We start from the raw sequence: 26,078 nt of genomic DNA, 5'->3' as shown, positions 1-26,078 counted from the left end.
TTGTGACTATAGATGATGTGTGGTGATATTGTAGCGTCGTTGCGATTAAATTCATGATAATTCTTATATTGAGCCTATGGTTTGAGTCCAATTGGAGTGGTTAGATAAGACATAGAGGTGCAACTTTCATGTTGAGAGCGTTGCCGAAATATGAGGAGAAGCGACGTTGCGATTCGATTTTTAGTTGCAAAGTTTATTGTTGGCTTCAGATGACAGTTCACCCACTGAAAAAGCTACCGCACCCGCGGTGATGGGACAGTATGGTTAGTGCACCCGTATAAAACTTAGTGCACCCGCGGTCGGCTTGTGCACCCGCGGTATAAAAGTTAGTGCACCCTTTCGGATTTTGGATGAGGTGCAGTAGGCGTAGAGCACCTGCGGTACAAGTACTAGCGCACCCGCGGTGCGTGAATAGTAAAGTCGTGTTTTGGGGTTTTTAGTGATTAAATAGAAGGGTTGGCTCACTTTTCTCTCATTTCTCTCCTCTACTTCTCGATTTCTTCAGCAAGGGAGACTAGGGTTCCTACTTTTCCATCTTTGATCCTTTGATTCAAGCTTATTGTTGGATTATTGAAGTGAGAACAAGGTTCTTGTGGGTTCAAGGAGCTAAGGTAAGCTTGTGTTTTAGTTATTCATGGATTATGGTGTTGGAGAAATTATGGGATTCATTATTGTGCTGGTTTTTTGGGTTTTATGGTATGGTTGTTTGATTATTGGGTTGTTGATGGTGCAATACATGGTTTATTGTTGTAGGATTTGTACCAAGAGATTTAAATCAAGGTTTCCATTGGTTGTAAGTGGAATTCATTTCTTGTGCTCACATGAATATGTATTGTATTTCAATGGTTTTAACATGCTATTCCTTCCATTTGATTCATGTTATGTATAGAATATACTTTGTTGATATGAGAGGCATTTTTATGTCTCAATTATGAAGAAGGGAATGCAAAGGAAAGAGATGCAAAGTGTTTGTTTTAATGTCCAAGAGAGTTCAAAATGATTTATTGGATTGATAAAGAGATAGTCAGAGATTGCATGCAATTAGTTGATCAACGACCATAGGTTATATCCCAACAGAGTATCGATTTATATCAATGGGATATAGGTACAGAGACAAAGATATTATTGAAATATCAATCCACCAGAGAAAAGAGAAATATCATCGTTATATTAATGTTCTACTATATTATTCATGTTTAAAGAGTTAGATGGTATTTAATGATTTCAAAGCATGCTTTACAGAGTATGATATGTATACATTTTTATAAGAGTTTCACTTGCTGAGTTTTATACTCATTTCAGTTATTTCATGTGATGCAGATAAGAGTGACGGGCCAGGACGTTGATTGGAGCCGAGGTCATATGCATAGAAGATGGAAGGAAGAAGGCTATTTTGTTAGCATTGTTGAACATGATCAAAATGATATTTTGTATTTTGATGCAACACTTATTTGATCATGTATATACTTTTGATTGTAAATATTTTATGTCAAGAGAAATTTAAATCCTTCTTCCCTCTAAGTAAATTTTAAATTTTCCGCTGTGTTGTTTTATAAAATCAGTTGAGGGTGTTACATTGTTTGTATTATACATTTTCATATTTTACTACGTTGATTTAACAGGATTGGAAAGGGTACACTTGAATTTTTTTAAACAACATTCTAGGATTTTGAGGATGTTAAATTGTTTTTAACTGCAGTTATTTTTTTTGGAGGTTGGATGACCTATTAAAACACTTGTTTATCTTATTTAAATGTTTTTGAGCGGGTGTATTTTCCGCCATAGCTTTTAAAAAATATATATTTCAATAGCATTTTAAAATCAGTAGACGTTACAATTGCTTTTTGAACTTACTGACTGGGAAGCTGATCCTATTGATCAGATGCAGAGCTAGACGTCTTAGCAGTCTTCTGAGAAGTAAATAACTGAATATTGGCTTGAGACATAAAAAAGTCACAGGAAGCATCAGATTTGTTGATGGAAATTCTGGTACGGCTCATGGTTCCTAGACTGAGAGAGTAATTATTGGTTCAGTTGGTAACTGAACTGTTTCAGTTTGAACTTCCGCCTCTGTTGTTGATATAATTTTTGATCTTCAGTAGGTTCAACAACGTCATCAGCAGTTGAATTGTCTTTGTACTCCATTTAAATATCAGTAGGAACTGATTGCAGCAGCTCATCTACATTTGCCAATGTCAGATCTTATTCAGTATATGTAGATGGCTACGCTGTTGGTTTAGAAACCGTTAGGATAATCAAAGCCGCAGATGAGGAGGGTTGTTCATCGTGGAGAGTGGAGGAGGGACTTTTGAAACCAGTTTAACTGGCTGAACCACAACTGACTCGGATTCAGCTGGAGCCATCAGCTGCTCCTCTGTTGTTTCAGTTGGAATTTCCTCCTCAGCTGACTCAGCTGGAATTTCTTTCTCAGCTGATCTTGAACTGCTGGTCTGTACTGGAACGTATAGTTGTTGTCTCATCTCCCAATTATTCACTTTCATTTGAAGGGAGATGAGATCAGAGTCCAATTGTTGAAAAAAATGCTATGTCTTCATAGGCAGTAGGACCAGCTGGATCATAATTTTATTTCAGTTCATCTATCACGTCTACCTGCCTCTTTATTATCATAAGATCAAAGAAGTATGATCTTATGTCCATGGCTTGGGTGAATGTGGTGGCTTTGACAGCCTTCATGACAGCTGATTCCAAGGAGATGAACTGTTGCAGAACTTTCTTCTTTTTTAGTTTCTTTGCAAGAGTGATTTCTAAAGTTCACCCATTCATCGTAATGTTTGATCTTCAGCTCAGCATGCTCATTGACGGATTCCATTATGTCAGTTTGAGTTTGAATGGCATGTTGGGTCGCGATTCTTCAGCCATTTTTTCTTTGCCCTTCGGATCAGTTAGGGCATGAGGCAAGTCCAGTGCTGAACCAGTTGTTTCCACCACCTCTCTGATGACTACACCTTTTGGGTGTGCTGGATGTAGTACTATGGGGCAGACAACTGTTGTGAGAGGAGCTGGAATCGCTGTGTAACGCCCCAAATTTGACGACTATTCTCACTGTACCAAGATGAGTCTTTCTAGCGTGCTTATGTTCTCACTCACACGCACCATAGGAAACTTACCAGGGGGTCACTAATCCCAAAATTGCCTCAAGTCAAGCACGCTTAACTTTGGAGTTCTTATGTAATGAGCTACCGAAAAGAAGATTCACCTTCTTCGTATGAGTAGTACATATCAAATATTTTAAGCCCTCCTCAACTGCACAGTCCCATACTGAAAATTTTGGAATCCCTCTCCTTCCAGTTTAAGATCAGTTCATTCATTTTCCCTTTGCCTAAAAGCCTGCCAGGAGCCGCTCATTGTCAGTTAAACCTCATGGCACCGGCGATCACCCCCGCCCTCTTTGACCCCGAGCCTCACATGCCCACCAACTTCCGCTTGGTTCATCCCCAAACAACACCATACTAGGAGAGGTTGGCTCTGATACCAACTGTAACGCCCCAGATTCGATGACTGTCCTCACTGTACCAAGACAAGTCTTTCCAGCGTGCTTATGTCTTCACTCACACGCTCCCTAGGAAACTTCACAGGGGCTCACCCATCCAAAAATTTCCCAAGACACACTTAACTTTGGAATTCTTATGTGATGAGCTACCAAAACGAATATGCACTTTCTTGATATGAGTGGTACATATCAAATATTTTAACCCTCGTCAACTGCACAGTCTCATACCTAAACAGTTTTGGAATCCCTCTCCTTCGGGTATAAGATCGGTTCATTCATGTTCCCTTCGCCTAGAAGCCTGCCAGGAGCCATTCATTATCCGTTCAACCTCATGGCACAGAAGATCACCCCCGCCCTCTTCGGCCCTGGGCCTCACACGCTGTCAGTTTCAGCTTCTATCCAAATTCAATAATAATTGTAGAAGAGTCAGCTGTACTCTTTTATTCAATTCAGCTGCTGGCTACACTGACTGAATTGGAACTGCAGGGAAGGTTGCTTAGTTCCCGATGGTAAAATATGAGCTCAGGAAGAGCTCCTAGAGTGGTAGCTGGCTTTGTCTTCGGAGACTTAGGTTTCTTCAACAGTACAGGAGAAGGGGTCTTCTCCGAATCACTAGTAGATAGGACCAATTTTCTTTTTGATTTGGGATCAGCTGCTGGTTTGTTCTTCTCAGATTTCTTGTCTTAGCAGCTGGCTTAACAACGCCTGTCTTCTTCGACTGAACTTTGACAACTGTAAAGATCTTGATTTGATAATTGAAGAGGAAGATACTGATGTATCCTCGAGTCCTCAACTAGCCTGCTCAGGTGAAGTGCAAATCCTTTTGACTGCTTCGAAGTCTGCACCATGTTCCTTAGGATTATGAAGAGAATAGATGAACAGTTCATTTTTATCCCCTGACAACAGAAGTCATCACTTGGAATTTTTCGAGTGAGAGGGCAGCAAAAAAACCTACCTTTTCTAGAAGACCCTTCACAACAATATAAGCCAGTTGCTGGTACTCTGGCTTCAGCTCTTTCTTTGGATCAGACCCTTTGATCTTTAGCCCAGTTTTGAAAGAGTGGTTTTCGCCTCTTCAATATCAGCTATGGAAACCTCTAAGAAACTCGTAGTTGGAAGTTGAAATAGAGCTCTGAAAAGTTTTTCATCCACGATCAGAACGTTGTCATTCACCTTCTGAAACTTCTCGTCATCAGTGACAAAGTTAGATTCTTAGATAGAAAGAATCTCCGCAGCATATGTTTCTTGGCTCGCTCTTAGGAGTACGAAGCCCAGATGTTCGATCTTTCGAATAAGCTGCGAACTGATTCTTCAGAGTGCGAAAATCGACTCAAAATCGATTGCAACACCATTTGAGAGATAAGAATGTGTCTGAGATGCCATTTGATTGATTTTAACAGTATGAAAGAAGAACAAGTTAATTTCTCTGAAAACTCGAGAGTTAAAAATTTGGAAATGGTGAGACACGTGAGAGGGCGGTTTCTATTTATCTCGTTAACGTTCATATTTTGGACACGTGGCAGTCCGTGAAAGGTTTTGACCAAATAAGTAAGATATTCAATCGTTTTCATTTAAATTAGAAACTGAAAATTTATAGTTACGCAAAAACATGATTAAAACGTTGGATTTGAGATTTGAATCAAATTTAAATACAAAATTTATACTTGGTCACGATTTTAATTATGGGACTTACACGAATTAAATCTAACCAACTTATGGGATAAGAACGGTGTATTCAGATACCAACTGATCTATTCGAAACATATTCAGTTCAATTTAAGAATGATTGACTGCTATCTTATCAGTTGACTTACTAAAATTCAACGTTTCCCCTAAATTAAGCATTTAAGATAAATCAATAATCCCTAAGATATTTCTAAAGTAAGAAAACCTAGTATCTGGTAATGGCTTGGTGAAGATATCAGCACTTGTTGTTCAGTTGAAATATACTCCAGTCTGATGTCCTTCTTGAGAGCATGATCTCTGATGAAGTGATGTCTGACATCAATGTGTTTGGTTTTGGAGTGAAGAACTGGATTATATGTACGCAATGGAGCTGGTGTTGTCAAGAAGATCGGTGACTCTTCAGCTACTACTCAAAAATCTTTCAATTGTGTTGAATCCAGAGCAGACACAACAACTTCCAGCAACTAAATATCCAGCTTCAGTTGTGGAAGTGGCGATGGATATTTTCATTTTGCTAAACCATGAAATCAACTTGTCTCCTAGAAACTAACACGATCCACTTGTAGTTTTGCGTTCAAGATTAAATCTTGCATAGTCTGCATCTGAATAGCCGACTAAATTTAAGGATGAGTCATTAGCAATACAATAAGCCCACATTATGTGTGCCTTTTAGATATTTCAATATGCGTTTAGCAGTAGGAAATGCAATTTTTAGGATTAGCCTGAAATCTAGCACATAAACGTATAGTAAACATAATATCAGGACGGCTAGCAATTAGGTATAATAAAGAACTTATTAAACCTTGTAGAGTGTCATCTAACTTATATTCCCCCTTCATCTTTGTCTAGTTTCATTGATGAGCTCATGGAAGTGGATGCAGCTGAACATGTTTCCATGCCAAATTTCTTCAGCAATTCCTTCGTGTATTTGGTTGACTGATATAAATGCCAGTTCCCAGTTGCTTCACTTGCAAGCCTAAGAAGAATGTTATTTCAACCATCATGCTCATCTCAAATTTTTCCTGCATCATCTTAGCAAACTTATCACATAATTTGGGGTCAGTTGACCCAAATATGATATATCAATATAAATTTGAACAATTAAGGAATGATCTTTCTTTGTAAATTTGAATAGAGTTTTATCAACTGTTCCCACTGTAAAATCATGAACAATCAAGAATTTTGATAAGGTCTCGTACCAGCTCGAGCTGCTTGTTTTAGACCATACAAAGCTTTATTAAGATGATATACATGATCAGAGAGTAAGTGATTACCAAAACCTGAAGGATGTTCTACATACACCTTTTCTTGCAACTGACTGTTCAGAAATGTGCTTTTTACATCCATATGGTCTACCTTGAAATTTTTGAAGGAAGTGTAGGCTGAAATATCATGATTGCTTCTAGCCGAGCAACTGGAGTATAAATCTTGTCATGATCTATTCCTTCTTCCTGTCTATAGCCTTGTACGACCAGTCTCACTTTGTTGCGCACAACTGAACCATCTTAGTTTAGTTTGTTCCTGTATACCAATTTAGTACCTATAAAATTTTAAAGAGGATTTTGGACGTCTTATGTGTAAACTGATTAAGCTCTTCTTGTATAGCAATGATCCAACTGGGATTACCTAGAGCTTCTTTAGTTTTGTTTGGTTCTAGTTGCGAGATAAAAGGATAATGAATAAATAAATTCAATATCTGATTTATGATTCTCACCGGATCAGATGAGTTACCTAATACCAATTTCTGAGATGGTTCCTGCTCCATATGTAGTTAGGATCTGCTTGACAGATTTTGCAAATCTGGTTCAGTTTGTAACTGACCAGTTCCTTCAGCTGCTCAGTTGGAATAACATCAGTATGAGGTTTAATATTTTCTAGTTGTTCATCAAACTGATTATCAAGAACTGTATCCTATCCAACTAGTGGTTCTACCACTTCTGGCTATGGTGATTAAAAGGAATTTTTACAATATGATTTACATCTTTTAAAACGTCCCTTACTTTTTAACTTTAAAATAAAAATAATAGGGAATTTGTGTTTTTTTAAACTTTTTCCTCTAAACTTCAAAACAACCAATATTAAAAACTAATATATAAATATCTTAAATTCATAAAATCCATAAATCGTCAACCCCAAAATCGTACGTCGATTTTAAAATAATCCAAAAACTAAACATCAAAATAAAGCATAAAATTTTTAATAAATAATCCTCAAAATCTTTACTTCAAAACTTTAAATCTTAATTTAATGCAGAAAAAAAAGCCCCTCGGGAGTGTAATGCCGGGCCAGATCCACTCAAGCGTCGGCGTCTCCGTCAAAATCATCATTTGAAACTTCTAATACTCGTTTTACTTTAAAATATACTAGAAATCTTTTTTCTTTCCTCGATCTTCGGTCGAAATATGTATAAATATGTATATATATTTTTGCCCTTTTTAAAATAAACTCACTAACTAATTATTTAAAATCCAAAACGCAGTGCAAAACATAAAATCGTCACACAAAACTAGCATTTTTCAAAATAGCTTAAGTATCTTAAATCCTCTCAAAACCACTCATAAGCATCAAAAGTCATAAAATCTTTAAAATACTGTAAAGTCATAGTAGTGCGAAAACTGACAATGATCCTCGTGTTGTGTGCACAATCAGCCCATCCAGTTCAACCATCAAGTCCTCCATCATCATTAAAATTATTATAACCTGCATCATTCACCACTAACGAGTAACCGTTATCACAAGTAAAACATATACATCCACAAGCAACAATGAAAAATACTTTTAATAAATAGCTTTTCATGAACATGCATAAATTTTAAAATCTTTTTTCCTTTCATCTTATACTTCTTCTTTCATCGTATTCATATATGTTTCCCTTTTACTGAATTCTGATAATTAACTGTTACTTTCGTATCAGCTGTTGGCCGATTGATCAATCTTATGTATTACCATGGTACCAGGTAGCGGGACATCACCGACACTCTCATCCGTCAACTGAGCTTTGGCCTTACATGTCATCATATTCTTTGGTATTCATATTAGTCACAATCAAATTATCTCCTTCAAAACCTTTCGTCATATCCATCACTTACAAAAATTCATGCATAGATATATTTTTCTTATAAACCTATCATGCAACACATCTTTTAACTTTATCGTTTTTCATCATGAAATCCCATACCCTTTTAAAATAAACATTACAGCATTCAGGGCACTGCCAAGACGTCTAACGTTTTGCAGGTGTAAAATGAATATTGCCCCTGAAACACTAACTTGACTATTTTACCATTGGAACTTTCCATCCAAGCTTATTATACACCTTAAATACACCAATAAACATTTATTACATGTAAAATTAATCTCTCGACTAATTTCGTCATTCATTTTTAAAACTTAAACCAAAGTCCCAGTTTTAACCCGAATCGCCTTGAAACTTAGCCAAAATTTAACCATATATTATTAACACTTAAATAACCCATTTTGATCCCAAATCAATCCATTTAAAACCTTCGAAAAAGCCTAAACAGCCTACTGAATTTTCTTGCCCTTCTTTGAATACCCTATCCCAATAAACCATCGTTGCCTTCGATCCTATAACCTAACCGAGTGGACCAGACCCTGACCAACCCTCCTAGGAACTAGAACAAACATCTTAGGACCCACTTGGACCAACCTAGTAAACCATGCATGCCACAGCCCTCAACTAGTAAGCTACAAGCCTTGTGTGACCCTAGTTGTAAGGTCTAGACATTCGAACGACTTAAACTAACTGCATGAAAATCTAGGGTTTTATTAAAATGTTTATTTAATTATTTTTATATGCATTTAATGCATGGTTATAACATGATTTCATGATTGTGTGGCATGGTTCATTAAGATTGCATGTTATAGGGCTTCTAGCAGTATTTTACGCTCGAACCAGGAACAGAGACTCGGGACAATTAACGAAAAATATTTTTATTAAATATTATTTTTAGTTATTTAATATATATATAATTGACATGTAAATTTTGATAATGGGCCCTTTTTAGTATTTTTACACGCCGAACCAAATTTTAACCGGTAGCCGATTTTTAGCAAATCAGATGACTTTTTGAGGGTTCGGGTAATATTTTGAAAATGAACCAAAACGATTTATTTTACGTGCATGTTATTGGGCCTAATGAGCTTGTTTTATTTGATTTTGGAGCCAACCCCACTACACTTCACCATTTTAAACCTAGGCCCAATATCCATGTATTTTATTATCAAACCCTTGTCTCAAACCCTACTCTTTCACCTCACTCATTCGGCCGCCCCACCCATCTCGAAACCTAGCAGAAACCTGGCTCGTTCTTGCAAGAAAATTCAGTAGAATCTTGTCTCTCCCTCTGGTGTTTGTCCCTGTTCCGTTGGTCGTCTTTTTGCATTCAAAACTTCATTAAGGCGCGCCCTTTAGTCATTTTTTCTTATCGATCACATCATGATATGTATGTTGAATGTTTTTGCATGATACTTCATAGATCTATCATTATGCATCGAGTTTATATGGCTTTTACATGAAAAATATGGGATTTCTTCACTTGAATCTCACAATTTCTTTGACATGGTTGAAGGGCTAACATACAAGGGTTAGGGATCATGTTACTGCAAGTTTTGAAGGTCCTTAGATGCCAAGATCAGATCTGGAACACGTCGAGGTAGGGGGCCGATAGTTTATTTGTATAGTGCAGGTCTTGGCTAGATCGGGTGATAGCTTGTGAGCAACGGGGAAAGGGCCATTCATTGTTGTGGATTAGACTTTGGTGGGTCTGGGACATAGCCTAGGGTGGCTCGAGCACATCTGGTTGCGGGCTAGGAGTAGATCGAGGGAACTATGCATGGCTAGGGCTCGAAATTTAGGTGTTTGGGTGAAACGTGCTCAACCTCATTCTTGGGGATAGGGTCCATGGCTTGGTCCATCAAGAGGGTCCAAAGGTGGGCTAGGAAGGGTTGTTTTGAGGCCGGTACAAGCTGGTTTGGCTTAGGGTCGAGTGTATGGCTCGGTAATGCAACTAGGGTTCGGGTTTTTTCAGAAAAGTTACAGCAGAGTTCAGACGAGTTTAGAGGGTCCTAAATGGCAGGAATTATGTGTGAATAAGTTATGGATTTAGTTTGGGAGAATTTAGTTAAGTTTTGGATATATTCGAGTTAAAACTAGGACTCCGATCGAAATTTTAAAACGGATTATAAAATTAATGCACGGGCTCGAGCTTACGTCTAGAAAATGGCTATAAGGATGTTTTGAGGTGTTTTTATAAGTTTGGTTGGCTTTGGGTCGAATTTTTGAGGTCTCGAGGTAAAATGGTCAATTAGGATTTTCAGGGGCAAAATGATCATTTTGAACCCTAGTAGAGTTAATAGTCCTGGAAGTACCCTTGTGTCTGAAAATGCAAATTTAAAATGTATGTTGTAATTATGAATATTTTTTATGAAATACTGAAAAATACGTTGCATGCTTGGTTTTAAGAAAATGCATGTATATGCATTAATTTTACAAGTGATGAATATGATTACATGTTTTTTAAGTAGGTGAGTGGTTGTGACTAATTCGAACACGAACATGTAAGGTCAAGGCTCAGTGGATAGGTAAAACTGTCGCTGATGTCCCACCACCGGGTACCGCGGTTATACGTAGATCGATCCCTCGACCTAAAGCTGATACGAAAGTCACAACTAATGATTTGAATTCAATAAATAATGAGCACATATGTAATGATATGATATGACACGATTTGATATGACTCGAAATGGTTACGTTCATGTTTACATTTTTAAGGATCATGAAACTTATTTTAATTACAGTACTTTTCACTGTTGCATGATATGTATATGTATTTGTTATAACGGTACATTGTGTTGAGTCTTTGAACTTACTTGGTGTAATTGATGCAGGTAAGCATGATTTTGAGAAGACTAGAGGTGCTGAGGACTGATCTGCCTTAGGTTGTGGAGAACATTAACCCAAGGACCTCTCTTTTCTTCCATTTATGATATTTTGATTTTGGTGTCATGGGTTAAAACAATATTTTTTTGTGTTTATGAATTTTATTACGCTGGGGATTTGATGGATTTTTGTATCATGTAGAGTTTGAGATCTATGGCATGTGTAAGAATTTACGAACTGTAGTTACATATGCTATTGTTGGAGGGTTTTTACTCAATCTGATTTTCAAAATTTCCATGCTTTCTATTCAAAAAAATATTTCAATAGAATTTTAGCAGTAGGTGTTTAAGTTGGTATCAGAGCAAAGGTTATTGTAACGTCCGAAAAACCAACCTACGTAAATCGCATGCATGCAAAATTGTTTTATTGCTTAATTGTTTATTGATTTTAAATGATAGCATAATGTTTATTATATGATTAAATATTTGATAGCATGAATAAATCATAATATGACATGATTACATGAAATTAAGGATTTTACCCCAACTATCCGATAATAGGCAGAGGAAAAGAGACCGAGGACAACCAAGACAAGAATATGTATTTTTATTTAAATAATGGCAAGGCTTCCTAACATGATTAAAAGTGATTTAATTTTTCCTAAAAATGTTGGAGTTCGAATTATTTTACGAGTCGAGTTCGATTTTTCCCGGGATGCCGGTTTTGGGCAAACAAAAAGTTTTAAAATATAAAAAATATTATTTTATGGAAAATTATTTTATAAACTTTTATTATTTAATTAATTAAGTGTTATTGAGCTCAATTTAATTAATTTAAGTAGGTCCAATTACCCTTAACCTTGCAAGCCCAAAATAAAAGCCCATTTAACTTGCAAATTAAATTATAAATAAGTTTTCTAGGGCTTTTGCACCACACAATTCAGCCTCCATCAGCCGTGAAACACACCTCAAAGCACAACATAATTTTCGAAAAAGGGAGGAAGAAAGAGCTTCTGTTCTTCGTCGTCCGGTCATACAACGTCGTACCTTGCCGAAGATCGTATATTCGAGCATTATAAACGTAAAAGCACATTTACTAAACCCTTTTAAACATCATACAAATATAATATGTGTGTGTTTAATTGTTTATGCATGAAAAATATGATTGTTGAATTATTTTTACGGTAGATGGTATATTTTCAAAAACGCGATGATTTTACGCTATTATGAAAATATTTTTTTGAATCCGACGGACACTGTCAATACATGATAAAAATATGAAGTAAAGATGAACAAAATGATAAATATTGAAGGAATAGCAAGCTGGAAACCGTAGGAATTTATCATGAAGGAGCTGTGGGTTTGTTGTTGGGTTTGAAAATTCAAGGGCTCGATTCTTATGCATGGGGGCAGGTAGCTCGACCAGTTCTGGAGGTTGGGTCCTAGGGGTCATGGTTAGGTCCTAGGGCGGCTAGGGTTCGAGCTTGTGGCTGGGGAAGAGTCCACGTGAAGAGGGACTCTCCCCCACGATCGTGTAAGTGTCAGTAGCCAAAAGGGGATTGATGATGGGGTTTGGGCGAGCTAGGTAGGTCCTATAGGGTCTAAGGATGATGGGCAAGGGCTGGGCCAGGGGCTTGAGTGGCTGAGCTGGCCGCTAGCTTGAGAGGGCGTGAGGGAGCACATTCACGTACAGGTTGTGTTCTGGCTTCATGGCGTTCGCTGCTTGGGTCCAGGGCTTGGGCTGGTCTGGGTAGGGTCTAAACGTGGTCCAGGTATAGTTAGGGTCAGGTGGGCTTGGTGGTGGCTCGGCTGGAGGAGTCCTAGGGTCACTAGGAGTCTCAAGTGAGTAGGCAGCAGTGTGCAGAACTTAGGTCAGTTTCTAGGCGAGTTTGGGCAAGCTAGGAACTGGTTCTTTGGGATGGGCTTGGTTAGGAGGGTGCCTAGGTGGGTTGGCTCAGGTTTGGCTCGAGGTGGCTTGACCATGGCTCGGGTAACTTAGAAGATGGCTCGGTGTGTCCTTATACGTGTCAATTTCGAAATTTAAAAGACTAAAATCGGAACCATCGGTCCACGGGTGCGATTCATGGCTCCCAAGGGTAGGATAAAAAATAAAAATGTTATGTTTCAAATTTGGAATCAAATAATGAGTTTTGAATTTATCCAGGATTTAATCGACGCACTAAACGTTAATTAAAGAATTAATTAAAAACCTAGTTTTTAGCTTTATAAAATTATGTAAAATTATATTTAAGCTAAATATTTATTTAGAATATGTCCTTCTCAATAAAAGTGAGAAAAAGATAAAAACGAGAAATTATACGTCCAAGGGCAAAACGATAATTTTACACTTAAGAAAATACGTGAACGCTCGAAGGCGTCCCGAAGGATCATAATGCTTGTAAAATGATATTATATGTTTTAAAATGAGACTTTGATGAAAATATTTATTTTAAGATTTAAAATTAAGTTGTGCAATTTCTACTGTTTAAAATGTTATTTTTGGAAAGTATGATATTTTATGATTTTAAAGAAAGAAAAATTATTTTAGGTATGTGAATTGACTCTGACATATGATATATGATTTGTGGGGATCCGTTTTAAGAAAGAATAGTGAACTTACAATTTTATGGGGATGTCGTGAGGGGAAAAGGCCCCCAGGGAGCCCATTAATGGGAAAAGGCTCCAGAGAGAGTCCGTCTATGGGAAAAGGCCCCCAAGGAGCCCCGATGATCGTATTTCCGTGGTGGAGCCTAGTGCACACTCCCATGGGCTATGTGGAGCTGAATACTGATCATTCGACCGAAGGATAAAAGCTAGTCACTTTCAAAAATCAAACTTCACCCAAAATATATGATTGAAAGTTTTACGATGAAAATGATTTTATGATATATGATTATGATGATGATTAAATTTATTTTTAAAATGATTTATTTATGCAAAAGGTATTTTAAAATGATTTTACGATTTACGATTTATTTATGTTCAAAAGTTATTTAAATAAAAGTATGATTTTAATGTATGTGATTGTATATGTATTATTTGCTATCCATGTTTAGAACATGCTGAGTCTTTAGACTCACTAGATTTGTATGATGCAGGATTTGATGATTTATGGGAGGTGTGACGATTGAGTGGGTCGAGTGTAGCAGTACACACCCGAGGGCCTTTATGTTTCCATACTATCTAGATAGATTTATGATTTAAAGATTTAAGTTAATGATTTTATTGAAGATATTTTTCTTTATTTTATTGTTAGTTGATCTTTTTAAAGGTCAATTTAGGAGTTTTGGTTAGTCGATGAGTTAGGATTTATTTTATGAACTTGAGTTTTAAATTAGTAAATTATTATGATTCGTGATTTTGTTAAATTATTTTATTTTGTAATTTATGATTTGGAAAAAAAGTCGAGGTCTTTTCGGTTATTGTAGAGGCTTGTGCCACCGCCAGCTTCAGAAGCTCAGTTATCAAGCCTCAAGTCTGTAAGTTTACATGCTTTATATGTTTGAAATGTTTTTAAGGCTATCACTTTCATGTTTACATTATATATTTTTTACAGTATATGTTTATCTGTTTATATGTCTTGAGTTAAATGCTTTAAAAACTAGATTGAATTGCATGTTGTTACGTTAGAATTTGAACTAAATTCAGATATGCATCTTAAAGTGCTCCCAGTACAGACAGGCATGATGGTAATCCTTGAGGTGACAGAGCTTTTCCACCACCACCACCAGGGGACCCTACTACCTGAGTTCTGGAGGGTATTTCACTTTTAATGGAGCATGCTCCTATACCCCAGGAGGATGTATATGAGCAGTTCAGGAGGCTCAAGTGGAAGGAGTTTGGTGGCACCACTGACCCGTTTGTGGGTGAGGGTCGGATTCGTTCACTTGAGTTGCATTTCCAGTACTTGGACATGAGAGATGTGGACCGAGTCATATGCGCTACATATATGCTGAGAGATGATGCATCGCTTTGGTGGAAGGGAGAAACACATGGGGTGAATCTGGCCACTCTCACCTGGAACAAGTTCAAGGACATTTTCTACAATAAGTACTTTCTTGCGGACGTCAGGAGGTGTCTGACCTGAGAGTTCTTGAGTCTCCGACAGGGGACTTGATAGTTGCAGAATTTATCAGGAAGTTTGATCGGGGCTGTCACTTTGTGCCTTTTATTGCGAGAGATGCAGCAGATAAGCTAAGGCACTTCATGGATGGCCTCAGACCTACCAATACCGGGGATATCATGTTGATGAGGCCGGCTAGTTATGATGATGTCACTGCTTGTGATTTTCAGACAGAGCAGAAGTTGAGAGATATAGACGTGGAGATGCAGAGGAAAAGGCACCAAGCTCAGCAGAGTTCGCAGCCTCAGAAGAAGCAGTTTACAGGACCTCCTAGGAATCAAGGGCAGTAGAAGCCCCAAGGATAGTTAAAGAAACAGGGAGAGAGAAGCTACTGCAGGCTCCAGGTGCTTCCAATCCAGAGGAGAGGCAACCCTGTAAGCAATGCAATCGGTTCCATTACAGTAAGTGCATGTGGGGTGCATTTAAATGCTTTATCTGCAAAGAGGAGGGCCACAAAGCTGCATAATTCCCAAGGAACAAGGGCCCTGCTACTGGCAGGGCATATGTTATGCATGTAGAGGAGGCGAAACCAGAGCCAGACTCGACACTGATTACTGGTTACATTCTTGCTTAAAATTTTTATGTTGCCTTGATTGCATGGAATGTAAAATTGGTAAATGGAATTACTTTTGGGATCAAGAACTTAGAGTAAAATAGATTGCATGCTCTAATTTGATTGATTGGAGGGTTGAACTAATTTAATTTAAGAATTTTGAGGGTTAAATTGCAATAACCAAAAATTTAAGGACTTATAATGCAAATAACCAAAAATTCAAGGCCAAAACGAAATCTTTCAAAATTTAGGGCCTGTTTTGTGAGAAAACCAAAATTGTCAAGGACTCTGTAATGTCCGAAAATCAGTCCACGTAAACCGCGGTATGCATGAAAATTAGTAAATTGCTAAGATATTTTAACTAAATGATTTTGGATGCATGAATGACATATTTTGTAATGCCCGAGATTTTATACCGTGTTAAATTACGATTATTGATTTTTAATCGAGATAATTATGAAAGGGCTAACCGAGACACGAAATGAGATTGCGTGTGAAAATAGATGTGCGAGGACAGTAGCATCGGCGCATATGCGCGACCGGGATGCGCGCACATGCGCCAAACAGGCAGAAGACCTCGCGCATATGCGCGGAAGATGTTGCGCATATGCGCGAAGCCTATGAGGAACTCCAGAGAGTCTCGCGCATATGCGCGGAGATGAGTCGCGCATATGCGCGAGGCAATGTGCAGATACGCGCGGAGACCGAGTGTCTCGCGCATATGCGCCGATTGGGGTCGCGCATATGCGCGAGACGTGTGCTACAAACATTGAGCCACTCGTCCTTATGCATGTTACGTGTATATATATATATACATGCAACGCTTTCCTCAGAGGAAAGAAAGGAAACGAGAGCTGGGGGAATTACGTTCAATTCGATTTGCGATCAATCCGTCTGTCCAAATTTGAATCCGATTACGGCACCGTGTTCCTAGCAACGACAGCTACAACAGGACGTAAGTTTTGTTACGTTTTGTTAAGATTTGAAATTATGCTATGTCCAGAATCAGATACGATTCATATATAGTGTTCTTGACATAGTAGACATCATAGAATCGAAGTCAGATTAAGAAACAGATTGATTATGGAATTGTTATGAATTTCAAAGTTAAATTGACTGAGATGTGATGTCAGATTCGTACGGTGGTTGATTGTAAATGATTGGAATTGGGATAGACTGATATAGTATTATCAGTATCGCAAGATTATACTGTTGTACCGTCAGAATTTGATAAGACGGGGATGTTTTGATTTGAATAGAATATTGATACAGTATATTGATATTGTCATTGCCAGATTGAACATTGACAGGCTTTGAGTCGAGACTTCGATTGTATCAGAGCGACAGCAAGAAAGGTATAAATAAATGTTGATTCGGGATTGCACAACTCGAGTTAGGTTTGACTTGAGTTTCCCAAAATCACATACTTTATTATTGCATTGATATTTAGATTATCAGATTGATATGTTTAGTCTATTGAATTATAGCAGAGCCAGAGTTTGAGTCTAGGGCAGATCAGCCTAGCTAGGGCAAACCGCCGAGTCTTTGTCAGAACCGCGTAGACTCTAGACTTACGGTGTATCGATGAGCTTAGATGTAGATCGACGTCTATTGTAGACATTCGATACAGCATACCAAAGTCTAAATTAGATCGGATCCCTAGATTAGAAATAAGTTGAGAGAAGATAATAAGTCATTGACTTAAATACAGATTCGTATTGATTCATGTAGTCAGATTAGATACATGTTTTAATGTTTGTTTATGCTTTATATATGTTTTATGATTGCATTGATACATTGTTTATACTGGGATATTTATATCTCACCGGAGTTATCCGGCTGTTGTCTTGTCTGTATGTGTGCATGGCAACAGGTGGGACAGGTTCAGGGTCACAGATGAAGAAAGATCGAGTTAGAGTGGAGACTACGGACTTGGACTAGAGTTAGGGTTTAAACACTTGTTATATAGTTGTTAAACCTTAGTTGAGACTGATTGATATAGTGCAAGATTTGTACTTTTAATACTGACGTGTATGTTAGATGTATGCCATTACGTTCCGCATTTAAAAAAAAAAATTAGACCCTGTTTATTATAATTGATTAATTAGTCCCGACGATTGATAAGATGATTAGCGTCCGGGTCCCCACAACAGGTGGTATCAGAGCGATAGATCCTTTAGATTGAGATAGAAGAGGCTAGTGAGCGGGGTAGATTAGGATTTCTTTCCTGCTTTTGATGCTAGCATGTCTACTGCTTTATAATACATGTTACTTGACTTATCTGATTTGATTATGTAATATGTATTATTGGAAACGAATTTGAACCGATTCTCGATCAGCAGTAAGATGATCGAGGAGGACTGAATTGAAACAGTTTGTTGGATTGGTACTAATCCATTTGATTATCAGATATGCCTCCTCGAAGAATACCAGAACAGGGAAGTACATCAAATCCTCCAATGGATGTAACACCGACTCCAATGGAAACGTTACTGAAACGATTTCAGTCATTTCGTCCGCCAACTTTGAAAGGAACAGAGAACGCTGTGGAATGCGAGAGTTGGCTTGATGATATTGAAATGCTTTTTGACTCATTAGGATACAGATGAGAGGCGAGTTCGATTAATTGGACACCAGTTACACGATGTTGCTAAGGACTGGTGGATTACTAGAAAGAGAGCCATGGAGCATAGAGGTACGACTATTACCTGGAATATATTTAGAACTGAATTTTACCAACGATTCTTTCCAGTGTCGTACCGAAAGGACAAAGGGGCAGAGTTTGCTAATCTAAGGCAGGGACAGATGAACATAGAAGATACGTGTCCAAGTTCTCCACCTTGTTGAAATTTGCTCCACATGTGGCTGACAGCGAGGAAGCTACTGCTGATCAGTTCATCAATGGTTGAACCCAGATATTTTCACATTGGTGAACACAGGGCGACCGAATAACTTTACTGACGCCCTGAACAGAGCTAAGGAGCAGAAGCCGGTTGATGAGACAGAAAGGGGCTTCATTTGTGCCTCCAGCACCGAGACCACAGCAACCACCTCCCAGATTCGAGGGTGGCAGCAGCAGTGGAGGGAAGAAAGAATTTTTGAAAGCCAGAGGAAAGCAATTCAAGAAACTGGCAGCAGTTCTTCCAGCTCCGGTGGTTCCAGACAGAGCCAGAGTTATGGAGTTTATTGTAAGACTTGGGGAAGACATGCAACTGAGCAATGCCAGGGAGTAACTGGTAGTTGCAACATTTGTAAACAGCCGGGACACTTTGCTAAAGTGTGTCCACAGAGAGGGTCCCAAAGATTTCAGGGAGCCGAGTCATCGGGATCAGCAGCACAGACTGAGAGACGATCAGCTGCTGTTCACACCTTCCAGCCAGCGCCAGCTCAGTCACAGCAGAGGCCAGGAGGTAGCCAGAGTGGTAGCCAGCCTCCTAGACAGCAGGCCAGAGTATTCGCTTTGACCGAGGAGCAGGCCCAGGAAGCACCAGATGACGTTGTGGCAGGTAACTGTTCTTTATGTGGTTACCCTGCTTATGTATTGATTGATACCGGTGCTTCACATACTTTCATTTCTGAACGATTTGCATTAAGTCATGCATTGCCTGTAGAGTCTTTAGCTACTGTAGTCGGTCTCTTCTCCTTTAGGGACAGGTTTGATATCCGTAAATTCTGTAAAACATTGTACTACAGTATGACGGGCATGAGATTGAATTAGATGTAGTACTTGGGTTGTCAGATTTTGATTGTATTATCGGTATTGATATGCTGACCAAGTACAGAGCTACAGTTGATTGTTTCCACAAGTAGTGAGATTCAGACCAAATGACTAAGAGTGGAAATTTTACGGTAAGGGTTCTAGATCGAGAATTCCTTTAATATCCGTATTATCTATGACTCGATTGTTACAGAAAGGAGCAGAGGGATTCCTTGTATATTCAGTAGATTTACTGAAGTCGAGTCCATCATTGGCTGATTTGCCAGTGGTACGTGAGTTTGCTGACGTCTTTCCAGATGAGATCCCGGGATTACCTCCAGTTAGAGAGATAGACTTCAGCATTGAATTGATGCCAGGTACAGTGCCAATTTCTAGAGCCCCGTACAGAATGGCACCAATTGAATTGAAAGAATTAAAAGATCAGCTGGAAGATTTACTGGCCAAGGGGTACATCAGACCGAGTGTTTCTCCTTGGGGTGCTCCGGTATTGTTCGTAAGAAAGAAGGACGGTTCCATGAGACTCTGCATCGACTATCGGCAACTGAACAAGGCAACGATAAAGAATAAATATCCTTTGCCTCGTATTGATGATTTGTTTGACCAGTTGCAGGGTTCTTCAGTATATTCCAAGATCGATTTGAGATCTGGATATCATCAGCTGAGAGTCAGAGATTCTGATATCTCAAAACAGCATTCAGAACCAGGTATGGACACTATGAATTTATTGTCATGCCATTTGGTTTAACGAATGCTCCAGCTGTTTATGGGATTGATGAACCGTATATTCCAGAAATATCTCGATGATTTTGATTATTCATTGATGATATTTTGATTTATTCAAAGAATATGAGTGAGCATGCTGAGCATCTAAGAACTGTGTTGCGAATTTTAAGGGCTGAGAAATTATATGCTAAACTGTCGAAATGCGAGTTTTGGTTGAGACAGGTAGTTTTGGGGCATATTATATCCGGAGATGGGATATCTGTGGATCCCAGTAAGGTTGAAGCCGTGATTTCTTGGCCAAGACCGACGTCAGTGCCCGAAATTCGCAGTTTTATGGGTTTAGCGGGATATTACCGTCGTTTTATTAAAGATTTCTCAAGTATTGCTAAACCAATTACTCAGCTGACTCAGAAGAATGCTCCATTTGTTTGGTCTGAAGAATGCGAGACCAGTTTTCTGGAGTTGAAAAAGAGATTGACCAGTGCTCCGGTGTTGACTATCCCATCCGGTACTGGTGATTTTGTGGTTTATTGCGACGCCTCTCACAGAGGGTTGGGATGTGTTCTGATGCAGCGAGGGCATGTTATTGCTTATGCCTCAAGACAACTTAAACCACATGAGACTCGTTATCCAATCCATGATCTTGAATTGGCAGCCATTGTCTTTGCATTAAAGATATGGCGACACTATCTTTACGGTGAAAATTTGAGATATATTCTGATCATAAGAGTTTGAAATATCTGTTTTCACAGTCTGAATTGAATATGAGGCAACGAAGATGGCTTGATTTGCTTAAGATTTTGATTGTGAAATCAAATACTATCCAGGAAAGTCTAATGCAGCAGCTGATGCACTAAGTCGAAAGGTATGTTCCTTATCCTTGTCGACGATCGGTGTTTCAAATTTGATAGAAGACTGCTGTTTGTCTGGATTAGCATTTGAAACAGATTATAGACCGTTGAACTTTATACGGTGCAAGTGAACCGAGCTGATTAAGAATTAAGCGCTCAGAAAGTTGATCAGAATGTACAGAGATCAATAGTGATGGTCAGAACAGGGCATAGATCGGAATATCAGGTAGTGATAACGTCTTGTATGTAATAATCGTTTGGTTGTGCCGAATGTTTCAGATTTGAGACGACAGATATTGTCAAGAAGCGCACAACAGTCGATCAGTATTCATCCTGGTGGCAGAAAGATGTATAATGATTTGAAAAGACAGTTCTGGTGGAAACAAATGAAGACTGATATTGCCAATTTGTTTCCAAATGTCTGAATTGCCAGCATGTGAAAGCAGAAAGATAAGAAACCAGGAGGTTATTACAGAGTTTGTCCATTCCTAAATGGAAATGGGATCACATTTCCATAGATTTTGTGACGCAGTTACCGCGTTCCTCCCGAGGTTGTGAGTGCGATTTGGGTCGTGATTGACAGATTGACCAATCCGCATGTTTTATTCCGTACAAGATGACGTACAGATTTGACCAAATGGCAGAGATCTATGTCAGAGAAGTGGTCAGATTGCACGGAGTGCCGAAGTCAATTGTATCAGACCGTGATCCTCGATTTACTTCGCACTTCTGGCGAGTTTGCAGTAGGCTCTCGGTACGAAGTTACATCTGAGTACCGCATATCATCCACAAGACCGACGGACAGTCAGAGCGGGACTATCCAGACACTGAGAGGATATGCTGCGAGCAGTAGTGCTTGATTTTAGCACTAATTGGCAAGATGCATTGCCACTTTGTGAGTTTTCGTACAACAACAGCTATCAGACGAGTATTGAGAGGCACACATTTGAAGCGTTGTACCGGAAAGAAGTGTCGATCCCCTCTCTATTGGGATGATATCTCTGAAGTGCCGAGATGGACCTGATATGATCAGAGATATGACAGAAAAAATGAAGCTAATTCAAAAGAAAATGAAGGCAGCTTAAGACAGACAGGCCAAATATGCCAATGTTCGACGTAGACGTTGGTATTTGAGGCAGGAGAACGAGTATTTTTAAAGATTTCACCTTTCAGCGGAGTGTGTCCGATTTTGGCAAGAAAGGGAAAAATGTCTCCACGATATATTGGGCCTTATGAGATTCTCGAAAAGGATAGAGAGATCGTGCATATCGACTCGCGTTACCGCCTTCATTATCCGGGATACATGATGTCTTTCATGTATCGTTATTAAGGAAATACCTTCCTGATGCTTCACATGCGATTCAGCAGACGAGGGCCGAAATGGATGAGACGTTGAGCTATATGAAAAAACCGATTCAGATTATTGATCGTAAAGAAAAACAGCTCAGAACGAAGACCATTCCACTTGTGAAAGTTCAATGGACTCGTCATGGCACTGAAGAAGCAACCTGGGAGACTGAATCAGATATGAGACAAGAATTCCCTGAGTTGTTTCGATAATGTAAACTTTTTAGACCGTTTCTGTATATACTCCCTATTGATATAATTGAATGCCTGTGATTTCGAGGACGAAATCGTATCTTAGGGGGGAGAAATGTAATGCCCGAGATTTTATACCGTGTTAAATTACGATTATTGATTTTTAATCGAGATAATTATGAAAGGGCTAACCGAGACACGAAATGAGATTGCGTGTGAAAATAGATGTGCGAGGACAGTAGCATCGGCGCATATGCACGACCGGATGCGCGCACATGCGCCAAACAGGCAGAAGACCTCGCGCATATGCACGGAAGATGTCGCGCATATGCGCGAAGCCTATGCGAGGAACTCCAGAGATTCTCGCGCATATGTGCGGAGATGAGTCGCGCATATGCGCGAGGCAATGTGCAGGATACGCGCGGAGACCGAGTGTCTCGCGCATATGCGCCGATTAGGGTATGCGCATATGCGCGAGACGTGTGCTACAAACATTGAGCCACTCGTCCTTATGCATGTTACGTGTATATATATATATATTATATACATGCAACGCTTTCCTCAGAGGAAAGAAAGGAAACGAGAGCTTCCGGGGGAATTACGTTCAATTCGATTTGCGATCAATCCGTCTGTCCAAATGTTGAATCCGATACAGCACCGTGTTCCTAGCAACGACAGCTACAACAGGACGTAAGTTTTGTTACGTTTTGTTAAGATTTGAAATTATGCTATGTCCAGAATCAGATACGATTCATATATAGTGTTCTTGACATAGTAGACATCATAGAATCGAAGTCAGAATTAAGAAACAGATTGATTATGGAATTGTTATGGAATTTCAAAGTTAAATTGACTGAGATGTGATGTCAGATTCGTACGGTGGTTGATTGTAAATGATTGGAATTGGGATAGACTGATATAGTATTATCAGTATCGCAAGATTGTACTGTTGTACCGTCAGAATTTGATAAGACGGGGATGTTTTGATTTGAACAGATTATTGATACAGTATATTGATATTGTCTTTGCCAGATTGAACATTGACAGGCTTTGAGTCGAGACTTCGATGTATCAGAGCGACAGCAAGAAAGGTATAAATAAATGTCGATTCGGGATTGCACAACTCGAGTTAGGTTTGACTTGACTTTCCCCAAAATCACATACTTTATTTTATTGCATTGATAATTGCAGATTATCAGATTGATATGTTTGGTCTATTGAATTATAGCAGAGCCAGAGTTTGAGTCTAGGGCAGATCAGCCTAGCTAGGGCAGAACCGTCGAGTCTTTGTCAGAACCGCGTAGACTCTAGACTTACGGTGTATCGATGAGCTTAGATGTAGATCGACGTCTATTGTAGACATTCGATACAGCATACCAAAGTCTAAATTAGATCGGGATCCCTAGATTAGAAATAAGTTGAGAGAAGATAATAAGTCATTGACTTAAATACAGATTCGTATTGATTCATGTAGTCAGATTAGATACATGTTTTAATGTTTGTTTATGCTTTTATATATGTTTTATATGATTGCATTGATACATTGTTTATACTGGGATATTTATATCTCACCGGAGTTATCCGGCTGTTGTCTTGTCTGTATGTGTGCATGGCAACAGGTGGGACAGGTTCAGGGTCATAGAGGTGAAGAAAGATCGAGTTAGAGTGGAGACTACGGACTTGGACTAGAGTTAGGGTTTAAACACTTGTTATATAGTTGTTAAACCTTAGTTGAGACTAATTGTATATAGTGCAAGATTTGTACTTTTAATACTGACGTGTATGTTAAGATGTATGCCATTACGTTCCGTATTTAAAAAAAAAAAAATTAGACCCTGTTTATTATAATTGATTAATTAGTCCCAATGATGATTGATAAGATGATTAGCGTCCGGGTCCCCACATTAAATTTAGTAGAAAATTTGAATCTTAAATGACGGTTTTAAATAATCGGTAGTCTCAATTGATGATCAGTCTACTGAATTCTTCTTGTTCCTGAATGTTACTGCTATTGATTCTTTCTGCAAATAAAATACTCATCGCCAAAGCTTTAAATGTTCGAACACCAATTATTGTATTTTTTTTCTCGAAACATTGGCAATATATCGAAGAGATGCCAAATCCACTCAGTTTTAAATATTAAAACTTCTCAAATGACATATTTAGGGTATTAATTGTTAGTATTAAAATGACTGTGATAAATTTTCATTTAAAACAGAAAGTATTATTTGTTATAAAGTTACATATCAACAAAAGTAAGCAAAGAATAAATAATAAAGATATAAATATACACAAAAAGTATCGTGAGATCATCTCACAGATTGATTTTGTGTGAGACATATATTCGATCAAATCTAATTCATGAAAAAAAAATATTTTATGCTAAAAATATTGCTTTTTAATTTAAATATAGATTAGATTGATATGTTCTACAAAAATAAATCTGCAGACCGTTTCTGAGACCTACTCATAAATATATGAGATTTTCTACATGTCCAAGTGCTAAATTTGAGAAACTCTACTTTTACACATATCAACGAACTAAATAAATTAGCACAATTTTAAATCTCTCTTTTTTATCACAGCACGACACTTTGTTTACCCTTGTCAAATAGATATCATATGATATTTACAATTGTCCTTTATTGTAAAACTTAATTAAAAATCTTAGTTTTTTTGTACATTGTAATTGTGTGATATAAACGATGTCTCGATTCCATAAATTTCAAGAGAGAAAAAAAAAGGTATCCTATCTTCCCATAAAAAATTCAACAATACAATATTTTTTCATTTCCTTAATATCTTGTAAAACAAGATAACACGCATTTGGTGAGCACAAAAATTAGAAGAAGAATCAGGTGCGGAAAAAGTCTGCGAACAACATGACATTCAAAAGTTCTAGGAAACCAAAAACTAATCACGGAGATATCGAATGACTTCTGTCCGGGCCTTATCCATCAGCATGCAGCGAGTCTCATCCCGAGTCAACTCCTTGGCCTTACGCGAATTTTACTCTGTAGAGGAACTCTGTTAGCAACATAATTTTCACGTGGAATTACAGTATCCTGCATGTAGGGCATGACATCCAAAATATAGCAGATCTTACCTCGGGTTTCAGGGAGCGATTGTCTGTCATCTGACTCGATGAAGCAAGATTTTTAGGCGGCTGTTTTTCACGAATTGGCTGAGATTTGCTAGTTTTGGATCTTTTCTGTTGAGCAGGAAGGCATAAGATGATGCCGGCATGTGTTCGATACCGAGTATGAGGGGGCAAGACATTATGTAAATCAGCAGCCGCTGGAGTCGTCGGTGATTGAGATTGGCCTGGGGGATCACAAGAAGTCATGGAATCTCTTGCACTAAAACAAAGGAAGATAAGTCAGCAATGCCAATCTTATCTTTGCAAAAATATGGTATGAATCACCAATAAACAAGATTTCCAACTTCTACGATTGAATAACTGTAAAATAATT

At 38.4% G+C, this 26,078-nt stretch overlaps 1 protein-coding gene across 3 annotated transcripts in view; it reads right to left on the bottom strand.

Annotated features, from left to right (window-relative positions):
- LOC142530109 (uncharacterized) overlaps positions 1-26,078 on the bottom strand; it is a 259,829-nt gene that overhangs the window by 134,890 nt on the left and 98,861 nt on the right. For 2 of the 3 annotated variants that reach the window (XM_075635887.1, XM_075635886.1), the window contains one exon: positions 25,712-25,964. In XM_075635887.1, coding sequence (XP_075492002.1) covers positions 25,712-25,964 — 253 coding nt within the window. The remainder of the gene's footprint in view (positions 1-25,711; positions 25,965-26,078) is intronic. The other variant, XM_075635888.1, reaches the window with a different exon arrangement.

The sequence above is a fragment of the Primulina tabacum genome, chromosome 16, assembly GCF_025594145.1.
Source record: "Primulina tabacum isolate GXHZ01 chromosome 16, ASM2559414v2, whole genome shotgun sequence".
In the NCBI taxonomy this organism is placed as follows: domain Eukaryota; kingdom Viridiplantae; phylum Streptophyta; class Magnoliopsida; order Lamiales; family Gesneriaceae; genus Primulina; species Primulina tabacum.
Note: the sequence above shows the minus strand (reverse complement) of the source record. Positions and strands in the feature narration are given on the sequence as shown.